Genomic DNA, 17,494 nt, shown 5'->3' with positions numbered 1-17,494 from the left:
CGAAGTTCGTACTGTATTTGGAGACGTTCTCTTTAGTGAACGAATGCATTTCGTTGTGCTCCAAATACTAAAGTTATTTTTGTTGTTCACGCTCCACTTGTCAAACACGGAAACGCTCTGTTGGCCTTATCGCGTAAGTGGGAAACCCCCTTTCAAGAGTAGCTGAAGACACTTGAAGTCCGTGATGAGCACTCACGACGGTCCCGTGTGCCTTTGTTTACATTCGTAAGCCATAAAGACGGTCTGTTGTCCAGTGCGTGATTTACTGCCAGTGCTAGGTTGAATTAACATGAAACGCGGGACAAACAGTGTGTTCTGAGAAATTCTTGTGTTTATTTTGTAGCGTTGCTATAAACTTAGTGCATGACTTGGACCACTGAATGTCGATAAACCGATAGTCAGTTGTTCCTGACAGACTAACTAAAGCGTTCAACCTTTGCAGTGGATTGGCAGTTATGGTGTTGTGTCCTTTTTTTTGTTTTCAACCTGTTGCGCCCGGTTCGTTTTTTCACCAACCAACTAATTGCCTAAAAACGTGTTCTTGTGGTCAAGCCCGTGTTGAATAGTCAAATGTAGTTAGAATTGTTTTTTTTTGATGTATATTATGTAATGCTGCATTTTTATGTTTTATATCCAGGAAGTCTTTTTGTGTTTTGTACTTCTTGCCAGGTTGAAAAACAAAACTTATAAATGGAGCAACGCAAAATTAAAATTTGTGTGAAAAGTGAATTGAAATTTGTAGAAGTATGTGTCGGTAAAACTAGTTGGAAATCATCAATGTTTGACACAATTTAAGTATGTGTTGTAACCCTTGTTACACTGCTGTTTGAAGATCACAGTAGTCAGGAAGCAGAGTTAAAACACCATACAAGATAATAATTTAATATTACAGTAATAATCATTAAAAAAAACAAAATCAATTTAATGAATTTTTTGCTTGTTTTAAGGTTATAGAGGCTGTCAAGTATTAAAGTAATGTCTGTAGGATAGTAATGTTTTTAGATTATGCAAATCTGCACGTAGAAACATTGCCAATAAAAAGTTTAATTTTTTAATAGTGTATATCAGACCAGGCTTTACAATAAATATATTTGAGTGTACGTGAACAGGCATTTCCAGCCATAAAATGATTAGGGGTAGTGAAGATTTTGATAAGATCTTGGATTCATTGGATGATGAGCTAGAAGCTTATGACAACCATATTACTCCTGATAATTATGCAGAAGGTAAGTAAATATTATTTCAAACTTAACTAACCACAAACACCTTTAACATAGGTTATATATTTATTGTTTGTAGAAAATCAAAGTTATGCTCACTCTGGCAGCCACATGAATGCTCACAATCTTCCAAATGTAACTGGACAAGGTGTGTTTTTTTTCTGCCATTATCATGGCAACTTGCAAAACTGTTCAGTAGCATGCAATTTAATTATGTGCTGTTTTACTTTAGTACAAAACCATTTGTAAATAGTAAGTTTATAATAATGTGTTTTATAGTTAGTATAGCAAGTGATAAATTTTAATTTTGAGTACCTACAACATTTGGCTTAGAAAATGTGCGAAAATTTTGCAGATGCCAACCAAACACTTTTACGAAGTCGAATGCGAAATGCCAAGGAAGCCGCAGCAGGAATTGAGAATATCATCAATGAAATGCCCAGCCGGACACTTGGTCAGTTAATTTGTTTCTATATATGCATTATACAACAATATGCAAAAAATTAGAAAGCTGTGTTCCTGATTTCAGAAAGCAAATAAAACAGTTCAAATAATACCAAATGTCTGTCACAAAAAGTTTATACCAGTATTGACTATAGTTCACAAAAAGTTAATGTACTGTAATTTATTACACGTTTAATTGATAACTGTTGTCCGAAAACAATAGCAATAATTTGTTTTACTACATGAAATCTACCTAACCAGCAGCACTTCTTTCATGTGACACAAGTTAACCTTCAATTCAATTTTAAATGTTACTAGAACAACTTAGTGTCCACACTTCTGGTTTTAGAAAACATGTTTCGCTTTTTATTAAAGCATCTTCAGTTCTACAAACAAAATAAACAGGAAAGACATAGTTAGATGTTTCTAAAACCAGAAGCGTGGACACAAAGTTGTTCTAGTAACATTTAAAATTGTAGTCCTAAAAAAAAACTTTTTCAATAAGCTATTTGTCATCAAACAAAACTACACACCTTTTCCAATAATATTGTATGTATATATCAGGCCGTCGTGGGGGAGCACAAGTTAAAGATGCCATTCATTTTGGAACTGTGTCGAGAAACACTGTTTCACGGCGATTTGGCCAAAATACTTTTAAACGCCGCCAAAGTACATTCGAGGAAATTCTGCAAAATGAAACGAATGTAGCCAAGGAAATATATCGGGAAATGAAAGACAAAGATGGAGGTAAAAGAATTGAGTCAAATTTCAAACCTATATACAAAAAGTTAATGAGTCTTTGTGTTTTAAATTGCAGAAGTTGACTATGATGACTTGAGACAACTTGACATGAATATGAATGTCAAAAAGCAGATCAGGTTTTTGTGAAAATATTATAAAGGTTAACTGTATTGTATGTCAAAAGTAATCTCTACCTAGTCACAAAAGATTTAATTACCTTCAGAACAAGATTGGTCTTTTAGTAATAGAAATAACAAAAGATTTTTTTGTATGTGTAGAAACCAAGCAATTGCAAACAGACAGAAAAAGAAAAACCGAAATGTGGGCTGTTTTAAAATCTGGAAATACAAAATGTCCATGGTAAGTATTCTGAGTAGTACTGAGTACTGTTATGTTAAAATAAGATGACTTAGTCAGTCAAACTGATGATGACATAAGTTTTTGTCGAATCGTCTTATTTTAACATGACAGTGTTAATAACAATATGGGCCAGTCTCTTTATACTCAGAATTATGAGAAAACCCGTGAGTTGTGTTCCTGAGTAGTAGTTGTTTTTACAAAACAATGGACTGTACAAACCTTCCAGGCCCCGTGTCGCTGTTTTCTCAGAACAGTATTGATGATTCCTATAACTATAAATAGGTGTGATGTCAGAGCTGAACCTACCATCATTAACAATGCGCTGGTGCTATACCACAGTTCCTGTCCAAAGTGTTGCCTTTTTATACGTAAATATTCATGATTAATGCAAAAAGAGAAATTATGCAGCCTAAACAATTATATTCTCTTTATATTTTAATGCACTTTTAAACAAGATGGATAGAAATATTATAGGCTGTATTGTTTACTTTTTACTTGGCTAAATAAAGTAAAGATTATTAGGACTGCCCTTGATTATAAACCACAAACTAGTGTCATTAATTTCCAACTTACTTTTGCCCGTGAGTATTAAAACCAAATGATATTTATATGAGAATAAAAACTGTATTTTAAATAGAAATGGAGACATTTTAAAGAAAGCACTAAGAAAGCACTTGGATCAGCGAAACTATGGAACTACCACCTCAAACAAGTGGAGGGAAATTTCGGTTCAGGTAGTAAAACACAAAACTTGTGTCTGGTCAAATATTAACCATGTTTCAGCTCCCTGACAATCAAATAAAACTTAGTTCATGCAAACTAACTTTTCTTACCTACTTAATAAATAAACACTGTTTAGGTTTTATTTCCCTATTTTCTTTACTTATTTATTAACTGTTTACATTTTAAACAAATGTTTCTTTATGGAATCGTTGAAGTTCTGTTTCCATTGGTTCATTGAATTTTAAAAGTCTTCTATAACTATTTACAACTCTACAGAGCAAATTATATCAGCCTAAATAATACATTTCGTTCATCTATGATATGTGGCGTGAATTTCTGAACCTAATACAAGTGTATTTATATTTCTGTTAAGTTAAACATGCTTAATTTTAATTTTCTAGGGGTTGTTTCCTATTTTACTTTTCTAAGAGGACTTTTTATACTTTCCATACCGGCATTTGTACTCAACTTTGCATTCATTTCAATTCCTCAAATCATTGAACCAGAACCTCGAACAAATCCTAACATCACTTTCACCGGAGAAGAAATTTTAACAGGCGCTGTAAGTTGTGTTTTATCATTGTGTATCTACTATTAAGATATAGGGTCAAGATAAAATTGCAACCATAACTGAGTTGAAGAGCTCTTTTTAACTTCCAAGTCAGAATTAAAGTCTACAAAAGCCATCTACATAAACACACATCTCATAGTGGTATAAAATATTGCCACATATGTCTTAAAGTGGGCCACAAAAAAATTGCCAAAAATGGACTGTGACCTAATAATGGTATTGACAGATCCACAGTACAATTTGTAGACATTATACATTTGCAAATTTGTTTTGAGTCACTTGGCACCAGAATAAACTCATGTAATGGTTTATGTTTCAGAACTGGCTCACAGAGACTATCATGTATTATGGTTATTACACTAATCAGCCCATTCAGGCAATTTCTGGAGCTTACTATGACATGCAGTTGGCATACCTATTAGCCACAGCTGGCTACTTTGTCCTTTGCCTTATTTTGCTCATAAAAACGTAAGTAAAATGTTTTCTATTGTCCTATCTGAAAAATGTACTGAAGAAATACAGCCTGATTTAAGATAAAAGAACAAACACCATTCTATTATTTTATTGTATCATTTTTGTGAGATTGTTGAACAATACACTTGCTTTACTATTTATCAAGTTTAAACAAAGTTTTAGACCAAAAAAGTTCCAATGGCTGTTTACCTGGCAACAGTTTTAATAAAGTTGTAGGTTAAAATATTTCTATGCTTGTGGATTGAAGTATAAAAGGTGAAAGTTCACAGCGATGACAATAAAATGGGTATTGATTCGCAGAATCAATAAATAAAAAAGTATCGTAGTAGATATTTAACTTATTATATCAATAATAGCACTGCCACCAACTTTCGAAAAAGTTTCATCGACAACCAGGAGAACCGCAGTAGTTTCATAAGTAAAGTATTTTGCTCTTGGGATTATGGAATAACTTCCACCACTGCTGCAAAACTTCAGCACAAAACAATAACAACAGAATTAAAGGTACACCTTTGTGTCAAATAAAATACAGCTGTGTGCTCATGTGTCTCATATATTTTGCATACTTGTATTTTCATGAGTTAAAAGATTTCCTACATAAAGGAATTGTAAATGACACAGCTATTGCTGAAAGGTGACATAAGTGTCAGAAAATCTGACATTAATCTCCAATATCTAACAGGAAATATTGTCTGAAAGGCAAATGGCAATTCAAAGGCGATCCCTTAGTGAGAAATTGGAGGTTTACGCTTTTCGATTCGTGACATGGGCAATTGTTCTTGGTATTATTGCAGGGTGTATGACATTGATCTATTATCTTCAGTCAATTTTCCTTGCAGACATTAGGGTGAGTAATAAAACGCCAACCTACTAATTTTTCCAGATTCTCATTAAATCAAATCTAAATTTAATTTAATGGGTAATAATAAGTGCTTAATACTAAAAATGTCACCTTAAAATTTCATACATTCTTTAATAAAAATATTTAATAAAGTTGTGTCACACAATGTCAATAATCAATTCTGCTTTTCCTACTTTTTAGTGCACTCTTGCGGATGTGAAAGTGCTGCCTGAAATAGCTCTGGCATTGATTGTGTCTACCATTAATCTCGTAATGCCAATTATATTCAATGCAATTACGTTATTTGAGAAGTACAAATATCCAAGGCACCAACTATACATAGCTGTATTCAGGTACGAATAATTTGTGGAAAAGACAGCTATAAATTCTTGCTTACTAAAACTCTTGGAAGTGCTCAAAAACTATTTTTTTCCTTGTGAAGGGCCAAGCTATTGATTCTGTTATGTGTGTGACTAATAGTTGTGTGTGTTATGCTATTATGGCAATTAACTCATTGGCAATGAAAGCATGCCTTTTGTGGTAGTTCAACATGTGTGTGCTTTTAACTTATGTAGAAACTTTCTTTTGAAAATTGGAATGCTTGCTGTGATCTGCACCTTTTGGACTGCTGGAGATGTTATTACGACCAATTCTAATGTAAGTAGCTTCCAAAGTGGCCAACTTCCATTTTTCTGCATCAAAATTTTACTGTCCCCTTTGTAGCATATTTTGTGTGCATGAGCAGTGCATAGTGCCTCATTAATCGCCATACTGACGATTTTGTCTGTTAGCAAACAGATATTGTGTATTTAGTCCTCAAACTGTCCGGGAAATACACTGGGTGATTGCTGGGAAACAGCACTTGGACAAGAGGCCTACCGCTTGGTTATTATTGACTTTCTCTTCTCAATTGTATTTTCAACATTCTGTGCTGAGTTCTTAAGAAGGTAAATGAACACAACATGTAACGGTAATAAGTTTGCATTTTAATTCTGAAAATGGCTTATGAGTCCCTATTGGTGTTATATTTGGAAACCTCCTCAAATTTACACAGTAGTTACTTTTGTTCCACAAGGTTAAACATTTGCCAACACTTTGTGATTGTGGTAGAGGAACGGTCTTAACAATGAGGACTGCCTGAATGCAAAATTAAATTCATTAATTTCTTCTCATAGAATTTTTGCTACTTACTGCTGCAAGACCTTGACACGACCGGAGTTTTCCATTGTCAACAATGTCATGGATCTAATATATGGGCAAACATTGTGTTGGTATGCAAAAAGTGACGTTTCTTAATATGTCAATCTTTCTTATTAAAAGTTAAAAACAAAACTTTAACAAAAAATTTTACTTTTGTGAGTATTAACTTTTATGAAAATACAGCAACCAATAATATTTTACAGGATTGGTGTATTCTTCAGTCCTCTTCTGCCACTCATTGTCATTTTAAAATATTTCATCATGTTTTATGTTAAAAAGGTATGGGCTGATAAGTTGCTGTAAATTGTTGTATTGACTCATTCTACCTTGCAGGTCAGTGTTATGCAGAACTGTGTTCCACCAACAAAAAGATGGAGGGCAGCACAGACAAGAACATTGTTTAACTTTTTACTGCTGCTAAGCTTTCTGTTGTCAGCTGTGTTCCTGTGTGTGGTAGTTTTTCGGTAGGTTTCACATTATATATTGTAAGAAAAACAACAATATTAAGTCATGGATACCTCTTAATGTTTTCTGGTTCCCAAGTAGTTCAAGGTCGAATTCTGTTGGAAGCAAATATTTTCTTTATTGCTTCATAACCAGTGCCATTCTTTGGGTTATAGGTTAACTCCATCAACAACATGTGGACCTTACAGAGGATTAGATCATGCCTACGATGTGATAGTAATCGGAATAAATGACCTTGCTGGAAACCAAACGACAGCATGGTTGGCAGACATCTTAACTGCTGTTGGAAGTGTATGGGTTCTTAACGCAATCGTGACGGCATTAGCGTAAGTCCTTTTTTCACAAGTCAGTGATTCAGAAAAGTATGGGTTTAGATTTATTGTCATAGGCTTTGTGCAACTAAAGACTGGAGTTAGCATGTTTGCCAATGAAAGTATGTGTTGGCTTATTCATGTGTTTGTCACCGATTGCACGAGTTGAGTAAACAGCTGTTAAGTTTGACATCATGGGCTTGAACCGAAAGGTTGAAGTACTGGACAAAATATAGGGCACCAACTAATAAAAGGCCAAGTACAATAAACCATGAAGCCATGCTGTTATTTAACCATCTTTTCTTGCTTATCTTTCAGGGTGGCAGTGGCTATCAACTTCAGTAAATCAAAGGGCTACAATGCTTTGTCAAAAGCTCTTCAAGAACAAATTAAGTTGGAAGGAAAAGATAAAGCTCTCATATTGCAGTGGCTGCAAAACGTTGTTAAGCAAAGTGATACTTTCACTGGGCCTGGAAGTCCTGGATTCTCTGGCAAACCAGAAGTATTACTGACACTTCATAAATGTTACAAGTTGGGGTTTAGCTTTTACCTGAATTGCATGTTATCCAATAGATCAGTGGTTTCTAAACTGTACATTCCAATACCTGCTTAAGTCGAGTATTGTATCCCTTTTCCTCTATTTATTTGCCTCGTGCAAAAATATGACAGACCAAACAGTCTCAATGAATATCACGTTGAGATATTTGGCTATTACTCAAACCAATCTCAATGTTTTTTTTACTTTGTTGAAATAATTACTTGTTTTTTTTCAGCATGTGGTTCCAATTCTTAGTCGTCACCGAGATTCTGTGCACTCTTCCCACTCTTCCAGAACAGGATCCATCAGGGGAGTTCACCCACAAACTCCACTTTCAGCGAGCAATGTATTAACCTATGTTGACCCACAACATGTTCTGTCAGGAGCTCTGGCAAACAAAATGGTAACGGGACAGTTTTAAACCACAAACCACGAGCAAAATATAGTAGATTTCACTTGGCCAGTGTTGCAAAAAAATTATTTCACATTCTTTCCAACTACTTTAGTTGGTCCATGATACTTCTGGTCTGTGTTTTCCTTCTTTAATTTGTGAAAAATTGTAGTGTTTTAAATGGTCATCAATGCTTTTTTAGTACCGCAGTGATTCTGTGTCATCTCGTTCCGCTCACAAAGATCCACTCCTTCGTAAAGCTTTGCAAAAACAACAACAGGCACCACCTAGTTCCACCACTGAAAATTCCCACATCCCAGAACCAGGTTTGACCATTTTACCTCATTTACAAATAATTAGCAATGGCAAGCTTTAGTATAGAAAACTTTTGTATTGTAGATTATATGAAATATGAAACAACCCAGTTGGATGATTCTGTTGTTGACCAATGGCCACCAAGGCCAGACAATAGCAAGGTAAACAGCCTTTTTTAACATAGATTTGTCAGTTTAGTGCAACTACATAAAACACAGATCTCAAATTCTGCTTCATCATCGCCCATGGTTCAAAGAAGGCAGATAGAGACTGCAGATGTCTATAGTCAGCCACGCCCCTCCAGCATGTTTGTTCCCTCCAACTCATCAAAATATGGTAACGACGAACATGTTTGAGTAAAAAGTTCTTAGTTTTGTTGACCTTACACCAAATCAATCATGTAAATTGCACAAAATCTATTCTGGTGCCAAAAATAACATTCTGGAAGTTGGGTTTGCTTCAAAAAGTGTGAAATTGTAATTAATGAAAACAAAATTTTCAAATTAACTGCAAAAATTTGAGATTCTGATGAATATATAAAATCTGCATGAAGGTAATGTTTGTGCATAAGTACATTAAAGATCCAAAGTTTGAGTAAATTTGATCTACCAAAAGATTGATGCATCGTATGTTACGCCACTAGTTCTTAAATTCGCATGTCCAACTAAACATGTTGAAGGTTTTGAAACATCAAGCGTGGAAGATGATGAAGATGGCTATAATATTCCTGCATGGGTAAGAAACCTTGCAAAATACTTTTATCTATTCACATGTGTTTATATTTTTTTCAATCTTTCATCTAGAGTCCTTAATTCCTAATTTTTGGAAAATGTTCTTTTCATAATTTAGGATGAATAATTTTTTTTGGTATTAGTAGTTTATATGTTAAAATGTCAAGGTCAGTTATTCATCTATTTGTGTCAAAAAAATGAATACTATATAGTGGACATCCCAAAATATATAGATTACTATGTTATTTGCTCACAGAAACAGGCTAACCAAGCTGGAAAACAAAACCAAAACTCAGAAAACATACAGATGCAAAATGTGGAAAGCCCACAATCCGCATACCATGGCTATGCAGAACCAGATTATGATTAAAATTGTTTCTTGCTGTTTAATGAGGGTAGAAAACGTACGACAAAAATTCATGACATTTCTTTTTTTGTTCTGTGTGTATTTGCGTTACACGATTGCACTCATTTCTGTGCAAATACTTTCTCTCTTCCATATGAAATCTCACCTTGTTGTGTTTAACCTCAGTAATGCTGTTCACTGTAAACAGTGCTCATGTTCAACCTAGTGTAGTACCTAGATGCAATTCCCAGTGTTTGATGAAGATAAACGTACATTTTGAAAAAAAAAATATGACATCATTGTTTTTATGTATCATAATGCGATAGTGTTGAACAAAAAGTGTTCATGCCATGTTTTGAACAAGTCTTGAAAGTCAGTTTTCTTCAAAGTATAAATCATAGTCCTGTTATAGTGCAAGTGTTGTTTTTTACTGATTAAGTTTTTTTTTCTTATTCTATCATCCACAATTAAGTCATGACCAATTCCTTGTTTTTCATTTCGCAATAAGTGTACATTGTTTTTTTTTATTCTCTGACCTGACATTAACTGTAGGTGAAAAGTATCATGTGTTTGTTTGTACATAACAGACTGTATGCTAGTCTTCGCTGTTGACAACAAAGAGTTTGAATCTTGGTATTTGTTCCAACATGTTGATAAAAATGATGCTGACAAGAACATTGCACAGTTTATTCACTAAGATCACTACATCTGTACTCAGCGAAGATTGGAGAAAACGAAAATGAGTCAAGTGACTTCACAAATGTATCAATCTTAACAGAAACACATGTTTACAACTAACATCTAAATCAAAAAAGTGATTCGTGAATAAATTTGAAGTTCATTTTAAAGGCTGGCATGTTAGCAATGCATAGGTGTAAAAACACAGATCGCCAATAGCTTACAAGATCAGTTGAATATCATAGAATTGGAGGTTTTATGTTAGAATAAATACAAAACAATGTGAATTACAAATTATCTCAACCCTCCATACCAATTGGTGTAATTTTGGGTCAAAAGTTTAAGCCACTTGTATGATTCAATCTGAAGCTAGCAATGATCATATTTATTGCAGCTCTTAACTAGTTTTATCTCGTAGATAATCACAACATTATATGTAGACTATTATATTGCTATAAAAAACTTTCATGAATCAATAAAAATTGCGGAACAAGGTTGCACACTATGACGGAGCGCTGTTGTTATTAACAGTAAGCAAGCATGAGTATTGACAGTTTTGTGGCAATAGAGGCGTCTTGTCCTCAATAAGTGTTGGAACGGCCCAAACGCCGAAGGAGTTTAAGTTGTACACGCCTGGAATTACAAAACATGCATTCATAGAAAGTGTGTGGCTGCCATTTGGTGCCAAAATGAACTTTGATAGAGCTTTGCCTGTCCACAGAAACTGAGGATTGTTTGTTGCTTGGTTTTGTCCTGCATCAAGTCCATCGACTTTTACTCTCACTTCACAATTATACAAGTTCTGTACAGTGATGGCAACAGGCACTAAACATGGCCTTGATTGATCAAAATTGTTTTTCACGCTGGTTTGGTGTGCAACTTTCCATTTTACCAGCTGGTGGAGAGCGGCAAGTGAATGGCTGTTGTCTTGCGAGGAAGACTTTCCCTTGATATCAAGGCCAATTTTTGATAAGCTGTGTTCATCACTACTGATATCATGCAGGTTAAGATAATGCTGTCCACACACTGATTTGTCATTTGACAAGCACCATTCCATAGCAACTGTTAAAAACTTTGAGTTTAACTTATCTCCACTTTCTGATTGAACTTTGTGGACTTGAATATTTTTGACAGTTAAATTACATTCCATTTGCCCCGAATCATGAACACCAAAGGGCAGGCGCTGCTGAGAAACTTCATTATCATCATTACTACTATTTTTTGTGTAATTGTTTCCTACCTTGAGACAAAATTTTACTTGCTGCTGTGGAGGCAATTCAGAGGGGTTGGCATCACCAACTTGTTTCAATTGCCAAGTCCTTGCATCACAAAGCAGTCCTTCAATTGAAAACACAGACAATGGCGAGTTGCTCTTATTTTTAACGTCTACAGACACAATTGCATCCTCTTGGCTGTTTTCCCAAAACACAGTTGACTCAAGCTCTAATGTCGGCAGTATCTTAACATCTCCCTCATAACAAAGTGTTCTGTAAAACATGGCGTCCTTTACATATTTTTTTGCTTCATAGTAAAACATTAATTGCACACTGCTGCCTGGGTTCATGTGGTTACCCTGTATCCAAAGCTTCATATGACTTTCTGCATCCGGATTGCAACACACACCCGATAGATTTTGAACATGGCATTGCACATTGGCATGGGAGTACGAGTTTTTGAGGAAGTGAGACTTAGCTTGTTCCACTGTGGATGCATTCTCGGCAAAAACACACTGGCAACTTGAAGCATAAGCAATCTTCAAATTGTGGAGCTCCTCTTTGCCGACATTTTTCAAAATGAAGTCAACGCTTGCAATTTGACCTGATAGTAGACTGGTTGGAAAGTTTGCAACTTCCAGTTTTAACCTGGGCATGGGTGGACAAATTTTAATATCAATGCCACCTTCTCCATCAGGAGTAAACAGTTGCCTGCCAGCCAATTGTACACTAGATATGTTTGCTGTTAGGTTAAAACCTGCTGTGGTTGCAATGCTCAGGTTATATAATATGCCAACTATTGTCAGTTCTCCAACACACTTTGCAACAATAGGGAACAAAAGCATGGTTTCAGAGTTCTCAGGTACAATTAACTCATCCACAGTAGCACTGTCAATTGAAGATTGCTCCATTAGCTTAAGGTTGTAAACCAGCGTAGCTTTATGTAGGCAAAGTGGAACATTCAGTGGATTGCACAAATGTATTTTAACAGTCATCTGTTCACCCATAACGCACTCATAGCATGTTGGATGTTGCTTTTTGGTGGGAGTTTGTATCATTAGGTGTGGCTTTTCTTTGGACGCAATATCAACAACAGATTGCATTAAAACTGACCAAACCGGTGCCTCGTTTGTCACATATTCTTCAGGATTTTCAACTGTACACTTTGTCATGTCCACAGATGGTATGATCATGTCTACCATAGTGTTTGATGACTCACTTTTGCTCTTGGACACAAGCAGATACTCATGAAGAAAGAGAGCCTGCTGTGAAACTGGCTGTTTTGACTTTACTAAAAGGCCCTGGAATGCATCAGCCGCACTTTCAAGCTGCTTTAAATTATGAGAGTGACGTCCTATGGTGAAGTTGATGTGGTCCTGTGCAAGACTCCATCCACATCCATTGTACACTTGAAAAGCATATTTATAACAAGCCAATGCACATGATCTTTGCATTGCCTTGCCATAACGATGTCCTGCCAAGACTGCATAGAATGCAAACTTTCTAAGCAGCGGGCGTTTGGTATGCAGAAAGCACTGGGCAATTTGTTCAAGTAACATTGCACTTTTTAAATCATCTTCATCATTGGAGAGTTTCAAAAGTTGTGTGGCAGCTTCAGCATATAGGCCTTTGTTGCGAAGACATTCAAGACTGACAAATGCACACCGAAGGGACAAATATTCATCACTGCAAGTAGTGCTGTATGTATCAATGGCAGAATCAACATAGTGGGAGGGGTAATTCCTTTGCGTCTTGGCCTGCATAAAATTTGAAAATGCAGCCATTTCGGATGCTCCAGCAGCATGTAGCCATGCTTGTTCATTTGAAAAGTCTTTTTTAGCACTGTGGTAGTAATAATAGGCATGTTCGTACATTTGGCATAAAAAAAACAAGTCGGCAAGCTTCCTTGACTGTAACTCTTGCGACTCTGTGCCCCCTGCAAGTGTCTTTAATGCAGGAGCACTGGCAGCTTTGTTACCACCAAACAAAGACCGTGTTGCTCTAAAGAACGATTTGTGTATTGCTTTGCGAGATGCAATTTGTTCATTACATATACGTATTGTTTTTTCCATGTAAGGAATCAATCCCTGTGAAGCGAATTCCTGCATGAACTTCTTCAAATTCTCGTGATCAGTTAGTGTAAGGCAACAGCCATAACCTTTTTCAGTGATGTTTACAGACTGTTTGAGGTCCTTTACCCATTTCATATCAGTTTGAGGAACTGTTTCTGGGCCAATCTGTACAGTTTCTGCTTTCATGGTCAGACCATTGCTTTCCACTTTGTCGTGAATTTTCCAGTTAACAATGCGACTCCATGGGTCAGGTAGGTGTTGCTGTTCACTTGTCGATTTGGAGTTTATTGCCAAAATATTGCAAGATTGTTTACCATACATTGCTTGTAAGTCATTGATTACTTTTTGTGCCTTACTTTCATCAGCATGTGAGCTGTCATGAAGTAAAACATAGTACTTCAAGGTATTTGGAGTCATCCACCTAATATGAGCCTGACCTGTCTGGTGCTGGATGTAGTTTTGCTGCTGACTAAGCTTTCCAAACTCTTCCAATGGTTCGGGGTGTGATGACGATACGACCAGTAGGCAGGCGATGCAGTGCTTGACAAATTCATGCTGTTTTGGCAGTGCCAGGGTAGTGACTGCCTCTCGGTAGGCATCAAACCAAGGACAAGACAGGTTAACAGATACAGTATACTTATCTGTTTTCACTTCAGTTAATTGCGAATTGTCAAATCCAGCTGACTTCTCCGCTACAACGGATGACAAAAGTTGTTTGACGGAATTTTCGTCAGGAACACGACATCGTAGGTCACACATCGTGATTCGCAAATCCTTAATGGTGTACTGCTGATTGTTGGGGTCATGAACGGAAACTTCTGAGTTAATTGCGCAAAATGGTTGAATAAGTTGTGCGAACGACAGATTGTTTCTCTGGCTGATAATTTCCGCATCTTGGCTGCAAAGGACTGCCACATGTGGGGAAAACAGACTTTTGATGAAACCTTCCGATGACTGTGCGCATTGCGACATGTTTCAATCAAGCCTAACAAATGAATTTGGCCTGAAAAAAACGTACAGTTTCAAAACTACAGCTGTTTCACATTAACAATCTCCTGGAGTGATATATGTAAAAACTACATTCATTGACCGTTGTACTTTGTTTCAGGAAATATAAGGCAGAGCTTGCACAGTAAGTAGTTGAATGTGTGACCCGGATCAAGGTTTAAACTGCTCTTCAACTCCACCTAACGGAAGAACAATCCAAAAAACTTGCATTGCTGGGTGACGCCAACAAAGCAAAGAAATTAAAAAAAGTTTCCTAAGGTGATTGGCAGCATTGGTCAAGTGCCCGACCCATATACCAAGAAGAAAATCTGATCGGGATTCGTGCCCAGGATATCCTGAGTTCAAATCCCGGTGCGGTCAAAAAAACACACACATTATGCCTAAGCATTGGTCAAGTGCCCGACCCATATACCCAAAAAAAACTGATCGATATTCGTGCACAGGATATCCAAAAACCACACACATTATGCCTACATTGTTTCCCGTATTTGTTGTTGTGATAATAAAAATGGGTATTTTTTTGTGTTTTTGCCCTGTAGACAAAAATTAAATTAGAACTGTTATAATTCCTGATCTTGATAAAACTGGAAATTTTGTCTCATCTAAAAATAAACAATTGTCATTGCTGTGTCATTTATACCGTACGGGAATGTACTGCATTTTGTACGGTTATATCAGTTTAATCAAAAACACACACAAAGCAAAAGCAATAAGACGGATAAACTAAACACAAAACTTGGTATTAGTGTGGGTTCATTGACCACTAATTTACATAAAAGTATCAGTTGATTCAAATGTACACAACTCTAAAGAAAAGAAATAAGATGCAACCACAGTTAATCGATGTGCGACACAATTACTTCTCAGTATTCCAATTGGAAGAACTTGAATAGCAAGAAGATAGGCGGTTTTTAAATTTCTGACTGCCCGTCTTCGGAAGTCGCCGAAATCTTAAGAATGCAATTTACAAAGAAGATATCGACTACCATGAAAGCTAGAAAAAAGACCCAAAATATCCAAGCTAAAATGTACGATGTTGAGTAAGATATAGTTATTTTCAGTGAATTCCCGTTCATGTCCGCGCCATAGATGATGTGGGTTTCCCAGAAGTTTGTATACACGCTTAAACCAATCAGCAGAAAAACTTCTGAAAAACAATAAATGTTTTAGCATTCGCAACCACAATATACAAAGTAGGAAACATGCAAGATAGGAAAATAGCCTACAAGAAAACGCACCTGAAACAACATAAAGTATCTGAGTCAACCGCATGTAAAACATTGGACCGTGAGAAAATATCATTCTCCGAGACCATGAAACTGCCTGGGTTGCGATGCCAACAATCAAAGTCATAATTGCTAGAACCAACATAGCTGCTAAAGTGTTGGTACCGGTATTGTCTTTAACTGCAAAAACAGTAACAAAGTTCTATTTATGCAAGACGTTTCGGCAACAACTCGAATGGGGTTAGATCAAACAGGCACCGTTGCTATAGATTTAAATATATTCTCTTTTTGAATAAATGGACTAGGTTAGCGTTGGCAAATCTGATGAATGATGAATTTACGCCAGTATCGTCAACCGATTTGTGAGTCTGAAAAACGTATTTATTGTAGTATAAATTCCAGATAAAGTCAAAGCAAATTACTGCCGTTTTACAATAGCATATATCTAGATCGTACAGATAACTTACTGTAAAAGTAGTATGATCCACTGGTGGCTGTTAGATCAAAGGTCCCGTAATAAAACGTTACCAGTTTGCTGCCAAATTTTACAACTGCCCCCAACCAATTCTTCATTGCGGCCAAACTAATCAAAACGCAAAGTTGAATACACCCAGCTACAAGATTTCCAGCACAAACGTGCCAAAATTGAAGATTAACCATTGTCACTCGCCAGTCTTTATCACTAGCAGTTACAGTAAACAATATTTTGTCTACTATCCTGACAAGCTGCGCAAATTAATCAAAGGAAATGCCGTTAGTGCTGTCACAGGTCTTCCGATACAAATCAAACCGCCTCATAAAACCAAAACGTTGGCTACCTTTCCTCAAACTTCCTTCTGTTCTGTAGAAAAAAACAATACATGTGTTACGGACAATACTCTCCCCAGCACGAAATAATTCTTTCCCGCCACCAAAGTGTTTTTTGTTGTCGACGTCTTGTGACGTCATAAGCATGTACTATCTTACATTCTTCACTTTTCGGCCAGTGTAATGTTGAGGCTGGTGTAATGAGTCTGTATATGCTTATAATATTCTTTTTGAATAGGTGTGGTCGGAAAATCGTTTAAAATCACGACTTAGAAATTGATTTCGTAACTGTCGGAATAAACGTGCATGTTAAACTGGACCGACCTTATAGGCTACTACCAGTTGGAGGACTGTAAGGTGGAATTGAGAAAGTGCTCGAATTCTACAACATGTATGATTTTGAACAGAAAGCAGTGTGACGATAATTTTTATGTTGGTGGATATTGTTAGCGCGTGTGCAATTGACATAGCATACATAAGTCGTTAAGTCAAATGGTTTCATTTTAGTTTATCAGATTTTTTTAATATGCTGTGAGTAATACAAGGATCTTTATCGATAATCCATATAAACTGTTCGTTTTTGGTTGGCTCTGTTATAATACAGTCTAGTAAAAACTTACTCTGACACTATAATGTTTGTTCTGTGCTGTTGCCCAACCAATGCCATTCCAATCATATGTACAAAAGTTTTCTAAACAGTAGTTGTCTACTATAATTTTACCGTAAACAAAAGTTAAATTGAAACTGTTTCACAAATAGGGGAGACCGGGGGGATATCTCGGACAGCAAGTTTTAAACAGACGTTTTTTTGTTTATTT

At 36.1% G+C, this 17,494-nt stretch overlaps 3 protein-coding genes across 3 annotated transcripts; 1 reads left to right on the top strand and 2 right to left on the bottom strand.

Annotated features, from left to right (window-relative positions):
- Positions 1–758: 758 nt before the first annotated feature.
- Positions 759–10,838, top strand: LOC145908140 (transmembrane channel-like protein 6). The gene is made up of 25 exons (XM_082995335.1): positions 759–1,226; positions 1,300–1,368; positions 1,576–1,674; positions 2,229–2,411; positions 2,482–2,542; positions 2,684–2,765; positions 3,403–3,499; positions 3,890–4,050; positions 4,379–4,527; positions 4,890–5,037; positions 5,216–5,380; positions 5,576–5,727; positions 5,950–6,031; positions 6,188–6,321; positions 6,550–6,645; positions 6,778–6,853; positions 6,908–7,038; positions 7,195–7,365; positions 7,669–7,852; positions 8,124–8,291; positions 8,482–8,605; positions 8,679–8,755; positions 8,813–8,930; positions 9,274–9,329; positions 9,582–10,838. The coding sequence occupies exons 1-25, from the start codon at positions 1,127–1,129 to the stop codon at positions 9,693–9,695; spliced, it is 2,997 nt and encodes a 998-aa protein (XP_082851461.1). The 5' UTR covers positions 759–1,126; the 3' UTR covers positions 9,696–10,838.
- A 5-nt stretch (positions 10,839–10,843) lies between these two features.
- Positions 10,844–14,632, bottom strand: LOC145908139 (trafficking protein particle complex subunit 8-like). Its single transcript, XM_082995334.1, has one exon. It carries the CDS (start codon positions 14,605–14,607, stop codon positions 10,852–10,854), a length of 3,756 nt encoding a protein of 1,251 aa, XP_082851460.1. The 5' UTR covers positions 14,608–14,632; the 3' UTR covers positions 10,844–10,851.
- Positions 14,633–15,554: 922 nt separating this feature from the next.
- Positions 15,555–16,592, bottom strand: LOC145909397 (uncharacterized). Its single transcript, XM_082996787.1, has 3 exons — positions 16,337–16,592; positions 15,882–16,049; positions 15,555–15,790 (listed from the first exon to the last, which is right to left on the bottom strand). Exons 1-3 carry the CDS (start codon positions 16,527–16,529, stop codon positions 15,555–15,557), a joined length of 597 nt encoding a protein of 198 aa, XP_082852913.1. The 5' UTR covers positions 16,530–16,592.
- Positions 16,593–17,494: the final 902 nt, after the last annotated feature.

The sequence above is a fragment of the Ascidia mentula genome, chromosome 7, assembly GCF_947561715.1.
Source record: "Ascidia mentula chromosome 7, kaAscMent1.1, whole genome shotgun sequence".
Lineage (NCBI taxonomy): Eukaryota > Metazoa > Chordata > Ascidiacea > Phlebobranchia > Ascidiidae > Ascidia > Ascidia mentula.
The sequence above is the reverse complement of the archived record's forward strand: the minus strand, read 5'-3'. Positions and strand labels throughout refer to the sequence as shown.

What these genes read in the sequence shown, in the direction of transcription:
- LOC145908140 (XM_082995335.1), top strand. Translation starts at nt 1,127, where the DNA reads ATGATTAGGGGTAGTGAAGATTTTGATAAGATCTTGGATTCATTGGAT. An exon ending in CTTATTTTGCTCATAAAAAC is followed by an intron (nt 4,528 to 4,889) that starts GTAAGTAAAATG and finishes TATCAATAATAG; the next exon opens with CACTGCCACCAACTTTCGAA. An exon ending in GCAATCGTGACGGCATTAGC is followed by an intron (nt 7,366 to 7,668) that starts GTAAGTCCTTTT and finishes CTTATCTTTCAG; the next exon opens with GGTGGCAGTGGCTATCAACT.
- LOC145908139 (XM_082995334.1), bottom strand. Translation starts at nt 14,607, where the DNA reads ATGTCGCAATGCGCACAGTCATCGGAAGGTTTCATCAAAAGTCTGTTT.
- LOC145909397 (XM_082996787.1), bottom strand. Translation starts at nt 16,529, where the DNA reads ATGGTTAATCTTCAATTTTGGCACGTTTGTGCTGGAAATCTTGTAGCT. An exon ending in TGGATCATACTACTTTTACA is followed by an intron (nt 16,050 to 16,336) that starts GTAAGTTATCTG and finishes CTGTTTTTGCAG; the next exon opens with TTAAAGACAATACCGGTACC. An exon ending in GATACTTTATGTTGTTTCAG is followed by an intron (nt 15,791 to 15,881) that starts GTGCGTTTTCTT and finishes ATTGTTTTTCAG; the next exon opens with AAGTTTTTCTGCTGATTGGT.